General features: G+C 40.0%; 1 protein-coding gene across 1 annotated transcript in view; it reads left to right on the forward strand.

Moving 5' to 3' along the window:
- tln2b (talin 2b) overlaps positions 1-11,024 on the forward strand; it is a 242,937-nt gene that overhangs the window by 97,393 nt on the left and 134,520 nt on the right. Inside the window, 4 exon segments of the mRNA XM_061918043.1 lie at positions 2,335-2,436; positions 2,508-2,584; positions 7,641-7,824; positions 8,029-8,142. Coding sequence (XP_061774027.1) covers positions 2,335-2,436; positions 2,508-2,584; positions 7,641-7,824; positions 8,029-8,142 — 477 coding nt within the window.

Raw genomic sequence — 11,024 nt, forward strand, 5'->3', positions numbered from 1 at the left:
AACAATTGGAGTGGTCTTTAAAAATATTTTACCGATGGACAAATTAATAGAAATAGGCTAGATTGGGGGTCGGCAACCCGCGGTTCTAGCGCCGCCCTAGTGGCTCTCTGGAACTTTTTCAAAAATGTATGAAAAATGGAAAAAGATGAGGGGAAAAAAATATTTTTTTGTTTTAATATGGTTTCTGTAGGACGACAAACATGACAGAAACCTCCCTAATTGTTATAAAGCACACTGTTTTTATTAAACATGCTTCACTGATTCGAGGTTTTGGCGAGCGCCGTTTTGTCCTACTAATTTTGGCGGTCCTTGAACAAGCCGTAGTTTGTGCGGCCCGCAGCTAATCGTTTATCGGGCCGCCACACATTCTGCAAAAATTGCAAAATGGATAGTATTGCAAAAATTAAAAAAAATAATTAAAAAAAAAAGTGTAATGAGGTGAAATCTAATGAGAAAAAGTGGCAATGTTGACACAAAGCTGCCATGCAGGCAATTTTTTTTCCTTTTGTCTTCATTTTCTTTTTTTTCCATTGCTCAAAAAAAAGGACAAAAAAATCTGTTATAATGAATTATTACTTAAAAATTATCACTTTAAAAGGTTTTATGTGGAAAAAATATTGCTTATGTTGTGTGGTTGCCATATAAAAACATCAACGTTTTGACAAAAGAGCATAAAACAAACAAAATAATAGTTCAAACTTAAAATCGACAAGATATATCGGAAGTTGATCTTGAAATTTAAGTGTTAAAAGTAAAAAAAAACAACAATAAAAATGCATCACTTTGAGTGGTGAACCTTGTGGATCTCAAATATATTTAGTAGGATTTTATTTAACTTTTCACTATGATTACTAAAAATATTAAATATTTAAAATCAATGGTGTCCTGCATTATTGATCTTTGAGGGCTTTAATTGCTAAATAAAGGAACTCTCCTGAAGGAATCAATAAAGTACTATCTATTTATCTAAATACTGCATATTTCAGTTTTACTCTAAAAAACAAAGTTATCTTTGACAGAAAAGGCATAAAACCTTTTTTGTTTTACTTTATATCAACTTCAAGTTGATATAGAGGTTTACTGTACGCATTAAATACAAATAATAATAATAATTTGGGGTCGGTATAGCTCGGTTGGTAGAGTGGCTGTGCCAGCAACTTAATGGTTGCAGGTTCGATACCTGCTTCTGCCATCCTAGTCACTGCCGTTGTGTCCTTGGGCAAGACACTTTACCCGCCTGCTCCCAGTGCCACCCACACTGGTTTAAAAAAAAAATGTAACTTAGATATTGGGTTTCACAATGTAAAGCGCTTTGAGTCACTTGAGAAAAGCGCTATATAAATATAATTCACTTCACTTATTTTTAAAATTTTAGTGACTGAAACCCTCTTGGCTCCCCAGGAGCCCTAAGGATTAAAAAAAAAAAAATCATATATTTTGTTATGGTTTGAAAATGAAAAATATCAAAATGGCCCCGGCATGCTTAAATTTTTCCGTGTGCGGCCCTTTGTGGAAAAAGTTTGAACACCCCTGGTTTACATGTACAACTTTCCTCAACCTTCTAAGACGTGTTTTATGCCACTTCTTTTTATGTCTCATTTTGTCCACCGAACTTATAACGTTGTGCATGAATGCACAAAGGTGAGTTTTGTTGATGTTATCTGCTTATGTGGAGTGCTAATCAGACATATTTGGTCACTGCATGACTGCAAGTTAATCGATGCTAGCATGCTATTTAGGCTAGCTGTATGTACATATTGCATCATTATGCCTCATTTGTAGTTATATTTGAGCTAATTTAGTTTCCTTTAAGTCCTCTTAATTCAATTTACATCTCATGACACACTATCTGTATGTAATATGGCTTTTAACTGTTTGTGGCTCCAGACAAATTTGTTCTTGTATTTTTGGTCCAATATGGCTCTTTCAACATTTTGGGTTGCCGACCCCTGTTCTGTATGCACCCCAGGAAGACTAGCAGTTTGCATTGGTGTCAGCTACTGGGAATCCATTCAATAAACAATGTTTATTCCCATTAATTCCCGTTATTTCCCATAGAAAATTTCCAACTTTGAATATTCACGGAATTTTGCAACCCTACTCAGAATCCCTACTTCCCATTTTTAATCATCTCTCTGCAGATTTAGGTACCTCCATTTCACGACATCCAGCATGTTTCTCCAGAATGATGAAGGCTTTTATTAAGTAGCTCAATCATCCCAGAGGCAATTATTTGTCTGCCAGCCTGCCTCAAGGCTGGCGTTATAGTGTACTCTATATGCAGCGTTGGAGAGACCATTTCACTGGTCTTGACATCTATGCTTTGCCCTGAAGGACTTTGGCGAGTACCAGGAGAGTTACTACTCCGTCCAGACTACAGAGGGAGAACAAATATCTCAGCTCATTGCCGGATATATCGACATTATTCTGAAAAAGGCAAGTCCAAGATACGATCCCCCGAATGCTTTGCTTTACTTCTGGTCCTCAGACTTTCTTTACGCTTACAGAAGCAGAGTAAAGATCGCTTTGGCCTCGAGGGAGACGAGGAGTCCACCATGTTGGAGGAATCGGTTTCTCCGAAGAAGTAAGATTATTTTCTGCACTTTTTACTTTGTGTTGTTTTGGAGCCCTTCTGACCTTTTGGACCTGTTTGAAAACAACCACCAGGAGGCAAATTCATGCCAAACGCCAAATCCATGGCGGTTGTACGCACATTTTCACATGCTGTGGCTATTTTGGCGACACCTAGAGATGATGCTGGGTAACTGTTTAAATAAAAAAATGTCAACAAATTACTCAGAATAATTGAAGTGAAGTGAATATTACAAACCCTGTTTCCATATGAGTTGGGAGATTGTGTTAGATGTAAATATAAACAGAATACAATGATTTGTAAATCCTTTTCAACCCATATTCAGTTGAATATGCTACAAAGACAACATATTTGATGTTCAAACTGATAAACTTCTTTTTTTTTTTTTTTTTTCAAATAATCATTAACTTTAGAATTTAACTCCAGCAACACGTGACAAAGAAGTTGGGAAAGGTGGCAATAAATACTGATAAAGTTGAGGAATGCTCATCAAACACTTATTTGGAACATCCCACAGGTGTGCAGGCTAATTGGGAACAGGTGGGTGCCGTGATTGGGTATGAAAAGAGCTTCCCAAAAATTGCTCAGTCTTTCACAAGAAAGGACGGGGCGAGGTACACCCCTTTGTCCACAACTGCGTGAGCAAATAGTCAAACAGTTTAAGAACAAGGTTTCTCAAAGTTCAATTGCAAGAAATTTAGGGATTTCAACATCTACGCTCCATAATATCATCAAAAGGTTCAGAGAATCTGGAGAAATCACTCCACGTAAGCGGCATGGCCGGAAACCAACATTGAGGGCCTTGACTTCCGATCCCTCAGACGGCACTGTATCAAAAACCGACATCAATCTATAAAGGATATCACCACATGGGCTCAGGAACACTTCAGAAAACCACTGTCACTAAATACAGTTTGTCGCTACATCTGTAAGTGCAAGTTAAAGCTCTACTATGCAAAGCGAAAGCCATTCATCAACAACATCCAGAAACGCCGCCGGCTTCTCTGGGCCCGAGATCATTTAAGATGGACTGATGCAAAGTGGAAAAGTTTTCTGTGGTCTGACGAGTCCACATTTCATATTTGTTTTGGGAAATAATCGACATTGTGTCATCTGGACCAAAGGGGAAGCGAACCATCCAGACTGTTATCGACGCAAAGTTCAAAAGCCAGCATCTGTGATGGTATGGGGATGCATTAGTGCCCAAGGCATGGGTAACTTACACATCTGTGAAGGCACCATTAATGCTGAATAGTCCATACAGGTTTTGGAACAACATATGCTGCCTTCTAAGCGCCGTCTTATTTCAGCAAGACAATGCCAAGCCACATTCAGCACGTGTCACAACAGCGTGGCTTCGTAAAAAAAGAGTGCGGGTACTTTCCTGGCCCGCCTGCAGTCCAGACCTGTCTCCCATGGAAAATGTGTGGCGCATTAGCGGAGACCCCAGACTGTTAAAACAAGAATGGAAAAGAATTCCACTTTCAAAGCTTCAACAATTAGTTTCCTCAGTTCCCAAACATTTTTGAGTGTTGTTAAGAGAAAAGGTGATGTAACACAGTGGTGAACATGCCCTTTCCCAACTACCTTGGCACGTGTTGCAGCCATGAAATTCTAAGTTAATTATTCATATGCAAAACAAATATGCTGTATTTGTAGCATATTCAACTGAATATGGGTTGAAAATGATTTGCAAATCATTGTATTCTGTTTATATTTACATATAACACAATTTCCCAACTCATATGGAAACGGTGTTCGTAGAAGTAAAGCTGCAGCGTTTGGAGGTTAAGATATAACACCGGTTAAGACATCATTTCTCGGAAGCAGATGTACGTAATCATTTTCATTTCCCGGCTGGTCTCCTGTGTCTCCTAGCTTCCCCAAGTGCCCGAGTGACTGATGGAAACTAATGCAATGCTTGTTTAGCGCTCTGTCACCCACACACACACACACACACACACACACACACACACACACACACACACACGAATGCGCCCGGTTGGGAAATGTGTATTCACTTGAAATCTACAGGGTCCTCTGTTGGAATTGGGCGTCAGGGCCCAGCTGATTTTACATCGGTTGACTTTCCGCGGTTCTCTGCACTGAAAGAATTTCTGTCTGTTTTTTCTGTGTAATATTGACCTGAATGTGATTGCTCACCATGGAAACAGAAATTAGTGTAAGCACTTGTTTTTAATGACAGCTGAAGTATTTACAAGAAACTCATTCAGGCTTTCTGTTTCAGTTGTGCATCACAAATGATCATGTTGTGACATTTTGGAACTATCAATATATTCCAACAATGACTACATAGAGCGGAGGGGGAGAAGAGAAAACAACACCGGTTACTTTGCATCAACTCTTGATTTAATGTGTCTCTACAAACCCCAAAAGCAGTGAAGTTGTCACCTTGTGTAAATGGTAAATAAAAAGAGAATACAACAAATCCTTTTCAACGTATATTTAATTGAATAGACTGCAAAGACAAGATGTTTAACGTTCGAACTGGAAAACTTTATTTTTTGCTCATTTGGGATTTGATGCCTGCAACATGTTTCAAAAAAAGGGGGCAAAAAAGACTGAGAAAGTGGAGGAATGCTCATCGAAGACTTATTGGGAACATCCCGCAGGTGAACAGGCTAATTGGGAACAGGTGGATGCCATGATTGGCTATAAAAGCAGCTTCCATGAAATGCTCACTCATTCACAAACAAGGACGGGGCGAGGGTCACCACTTTGTCAACAAATGCCTGAGCAAATTGTTTCAGAACAACATTTCTCAAGCAGCAATTGCAAGAAATTTCCTCATTTATGGTCCGTAATATGATCAAAAGGTTCTGAGAATCTGGAGAAATCACTGCACGTGAGCCATGATATTACGGACCTTCGATCCCTCAGGCGGTACTGCATCAAAAAGCGACATCAGTGTGTAAAGGATATTACCACATGGGCTCAGGAACACTTCAAAAAAGCACTGTCAGTCACAACAGTTCATCGCTACATCTGTAAGTGCAAGATAAAACTCTACTATACAAACGTAATGTTATGATCCGTCGCCCGGATCATACATTGTTTTGGTTTTTGAGTCCTTTTGTGTTTTTTTGATCGTTTTGGAATCTTCCTGTTGTCAGTTTTTGCACTTCCTGTTTTGTCTTGTTGCCATGGTTTTTGATTTGTTGCACCTGCTCTTGTTTTTACTCACACCTGTGTTTTGATTATGGCCTTAGTATTTAAGCCTGCCTTCGACCTCAGTTCTGTCTTGATCCATTGTTTGCTGTATGCAACACTCACGTTGGCATTTATAAGTCTGTGTACCTATTGCTAAGTCTCGCCTTAGCTGCGCGTGCGCTCGGCACGTCTATTTCAGAATCTTGGACTCGATGCTAGCTAGTATTAGCTTCTCGTGCGTTTGGCACACCTTTTCTTTGCTGTTTTGTACCAGTGTTTTTTTATTTTTGTATATTAAATCAAGTCTTACCTGCAATTCCTGCCTGTTTTGGTCTTCGTGCATCTTGGGGTGTCTTAACACACATCAAAATTCGGTTGTAATGTGACAGTTAAAGCCATTTGTCAGCAACACCCAGAAACACCGCCAGCGTAGCTGGTGCCCGAGCTGATCTATGATGGACTGATGCACAGTGGAAAAGTGTTCTGTAGTCTGACGAGTTCACATTTCATATTGTTTTTGGAAACTCTAGACGTTGTGTCCTCCGCACTAAATAGGAAAAGAAACATCCGGACTGTTATAGACGCAAAATGTAAAAGCCAGCATGTGTGATGGTATGGGGGTGTATTAGTGGCCAAAGCATGGGTAACTTACACATCTGTGAAGGCACCATTCATGCTGAAAGGTACATACCGTACAGCTTTTGGAGCAACATATGTTGCCATCCAAGCAACGTTATCATGGACGCCCCTGCTTATTTCAGCAAGACAATGCCAAGCCACATGTTACAACAGCGTGGCTTCTTAGTGAAAGTGTGCTGGTACTAGACTGGCCTGCCGGTAGTCCAGACCTGTCTCCCATTGAAAATGTGTGGTGCAATATGAAGCCTAAAATACCACAACAGAGACCCCGGACTGTTGAACAACTTAAGGCAAGAATAGAAATAATTCCACTTCAAAAATGTGTCTCCTCAGTTCCCAAACCTTTGCTGAGTGTTGTTAAAAGGAAAGGCCATGTAACACACTGGTAGAAATACCCCTCTGACAACTTTTTTGCAATGTGTTGCTGCCATTAAATTCTAAGTTAATGATCATTTGCAAAAAAATATAAAGTTTGGGATATTTAATGTGTGAACATGAAATATCTTGTCTTTGTGTCATGTCTCTGGGTTCATGTTTTGTTTTGGTCATGTTCGGTTTTGTTTTTTGGACATTCAGTTCTTGTTCCTGCACCTGCTTGTTTGTCTTATTACTATAGCAACTCTTTAATTTTCACCTTGTCCTCATGTCACACCTCTGTCCTCATGTCCCACACCTGTTTTGCAATTATCACGTCTATTATTTAAACCGGAAGTTGCGAGGAAGTCAGCCTTGCGACTTTATATATACACATACCTCCTTCATGCCATGCCATGCTGTTTATTCCCTCCTGCTCATGCCAAGTAAGTTTTTGGTTTTGTTATGTCACAGTTGTTGAGTTTTGTTTTTGTCTATAGTCATGCCATAGTGCTAGTTTTGTTTTCTAGTCAAGTTTGTTCTCCGCCGTCGTGCGCGCCTTTTGTTTGCTTCCTTCGTTTGTAGTTTGTTAGTATAAATAAATATGTACTTACATTCACGTCTCGCTCGTGCCAATTTTCCTTTGCATCGGAAAAACAATCCAAGTCATTGTCCTAGTCCTGACACTTTGCAGTCTATTCAATTGAATATAAGTTGAAAAGGATTTGCAAATCATTGTATTCTCTTTTTTATTTACCATTTGCACAACATGACAACTTCACTGCTTTTGAATTTTGTAGTTTTCGTCAGGATTATCATCATACGCCCTATTCTCCCCGGCCTTCGATATGGTTTACGTTAAATACATGTTGTCCTGCCTCAGGTCCACCATTCTACAGCAGCAGTTTAACCGGGTGGGGCGGGTGGAGCATGGCTCAGTCGCCCTTCCTGGGATTATTCGCTCAGGGTCTGTCGGTGGCCCTGACAACTTCAACGTGGGCACCATGCCCTCTGCTCAGCAACAAATCACCACTGGACAGATGCACAGAGGACACATGCCGCCACTGGTGAGTACCGCCACATTAATCCACAGCTATGGTGATAAAACGCCTCAAGCAGATCCTTAATTAAAAATGAAAGAGTTCCAGACAATATGAAGGGTTCAGGGAACGCAAACAAATGCCACACCCACTTCTTATTCTTCTTTTGTGTTTTATAAATGTTTCAATGCTCATTGTACGTTTATTTGTTGTTGTTTTTGTTGTTGTCAGAGTTTGGCCCAGCAGGCCCTGATGGGAACAATCAACAGCAGTATGAAGGCGGTGCAGCAGGCCCAGTCGGACCTGGGACATGTGGATAGTCTTCCTCCTCTTGGCCATGACCTGGTTTGTCCTCTAATCACCATTCTCTCTCTCTCTCTCTCTCTCTCTCTCTCTCTCTCTCTCTCTCTCTCTCTCTCTCTCACACACACACACACGTCGAATGGGATAAAATACTAAAGTTGTATCAAATATTACAAAAACTCCCCTTTCTGCACCTTTTCCTAGACCAGGGGTGGCCATACCTTTTCTGCAGGCGAGCTACTTTTCAATTGACCAATTGGAGGGTGTTAGGCTCAAACAAGACAAAAGGCAAGGAATCAGAATTCAATTTAGACTCAGATCTGAGGAGAGACATCATGGCCACTGTACTCTCTGTACAGTCCTCCACCACGCTCTGACGAAAAAGGTTTACGTCTCCTCTTTTATTTAGATATTCAATGTTTACGCAACCACACATGTCACAACAGAAATGGGGACTGTTTAAACAGTCATTGTTTTCGGTCACATTGAAGATAAAAGAAGAATATGCCTCGGGCTTGGGCACGTCCTGGATTCAGCTTCGGCAGGTCTTTGAGGACAATAGATAACCCCTCCCGTCACATTCCAACGTACACAATGGAATCTTCCAAGACTTTGCTTGGTGAAACAAAGACAGCTCTCATCTGTTCATTGGAAACTCAGAGAGCAGAACGTTTTTGGATAATTTACATACAATTTTTCTGACAGAGGGGATCTCATTTCAACTTATTTTCTTTAATTTCAGGACTATTTACCTTGTAGATTGTCACTGAAGGTATCAAAACTATGACACCTGTGAAGTGAAAACCATGTCGGTGACAGCATCATGCTGTGGGGTTGTTTTTCAGCGGTAGAACTGGGAGACTAGTCAGAATAGAGGGAAATGTGAATGCAGCAATTCACAGAGACATCCTGGATGAAAACCAACGCTTCCCATCCAACCCGATGAAGCTTAAGTGCTGAAAAAGAGGAATGGGCCAAACTGCCCAAAGATAGATGTGCCAAACTTGTGGCATTTTCTTCAAAAAGACTGTAATTGCTGTAATTAACAAAGTATTGAGCAAAGGCTGTGAATACTTATGATTGTTGTCATTTTTAATCGCTGTTTAAATTAAAACAAATTGACAGCAATTTAAATTGTGGTTATATTTTGACTGTGATGAGGTGGCGACTTGTCCAGTGTGTACCCCGCATTCCGCCCGATTGTAGCTGAGATAGGCACCAGTTCCCGCCGCGACCCCAAAGGGAATAAGCGGTAGAAAATGGATGGATGGGTTATATTTTGAAATAACAGTGTGATACTTGAATGTACCTAACGCATTAAATGAGGTGTTGTAAAACTTTTGACTGGTAGTATTCACTACAGGCCAAAAGTTTGGACACACCTTCTCTTTTCAACGTGTTTTCTTTATTTTCGGGACTATTTACCTTGTAGATTGTCCTCTCTGTCCAATACCACATGAACGTGCTTGCTTTTTGTTTGTCTAGCTTCCATACTCCTTTTTGTACTCAATACAAGAAATACATTGGTGGAAAACTATGTAGCTTTTGAGCTTTCTGAGACTTTTATTGTTAGCGTAGGCAGGATGAAGCAGCGCTTTTATTGTGAAGACAGGAACTGTGCAGTCGGTCTTTAGAGTTTTGACGAGAGTCAGTTGAAATAAAAAGTGTTTCTGGCCTTCCTGTCGGTTGTTTTTTCTTAATAATGATCTGGCAGCCGCCGGCGTCATCTCACAAGTCACTCGGGTGTTGTGAATGTCAATCAAGTGACCAAAGTCACGTCTTGGTGAAGATTAATAGACCTCTTTTTTAGGGACCGAATGTCCCTTTGGGACAGAGGACCCTATTGAATTTCTAGCGTTTTATTCTTTCTTTCTTTCTTTATTATTATTCCGCAGCTTTGAGCTGTAATTTGACCCCTTTAAAATGCTTCAAAACTCACCAAATTTGACACACACATTGCGATTTAATCAAAAAACCTAACCCCAAAACCAAAAATTGCCCTCTAGCGCCCCCTAGAAAGAAAATACAGACAAAACTGCCTGTAACTTCCAGTAGGAATGTCATAGCGACATGAAACAAAAACCTTTATGTAGGTCTCACTTAGACCTAGATTTCATACACTGACATTCTTCAGCAAAAAATCAACAGGAAGTTTGCAATTCCCCAAACGTTATGTGAAAACACTCACCTTTGCCTCTTTGAGCTGTAGTTTGACCCCCTTAACATGCTTCAAAACTCACCAAACTAGACACACACATCAGGAGTGGCGAAAATTGCGCTCTAATCAAAAAACCTAACCCAAAACTCAAAATCGCGCTCCAGTGCCCCCTAGGAATAAAACACAGACAAAACTGCCTGTAATTTTCAGTAGGAATGTCGTAGAGACATGAAACAAAAACCTCTATGTAGGTCTCACTTAAACCTACATTTCATATATATCGACAACTTCCAACAAAAATCAACAGGAAGATTGCAATTTCCCCTTAAAAACAAAAGTTTTGTAAAAACCGGTCACCATTTCCTATGTTTCTTTTTATTTGTATGTCGAGTCTTTATTTTGGGTACTTACATATGGTGCCTGACTGTTGTGGCGTTTTAAGGCCATCTGCACTTTATATGCGCCGAGTTGATATGTCTATCTGTTTGCTAACAGTAGCTACTAGCCGTACCCATGTATATTCATTCTAACGTATATCTGTCAGTAGACACGTTATGGAAGATAAAAACTACAACATTTATAATACAAAGTAGTTCTAACTTATATCTGTCAGTAGATACGTTATGGAAGGTAAAAACTACAATATAATTCAAAGTAGTGTGTTGTTCTAACTTATATCTGGGAAGCCCAGACTTCCCTCTCCTCAGCCACTTCCATATATACTCGGTCCCGTCCATCGCCACTTTAATTAAGTCTGTTTTTGAAT

This window comes from Nerophis ophidion, linkage group LG12 (genome assembly GCF_033978795.1).
Source record: "Nerophis ophidion isolate RoL-2023_Sa linkage group LG12, RoL_Noph_v1.0, whole genome shotgun sequence".
Lineage (NCBI taxonomy): Eukaryota > Metazoa > Chordata > Actinopteri > Syngnathiformes > Syngnathidae > Nerophis > Nerophis ophidion.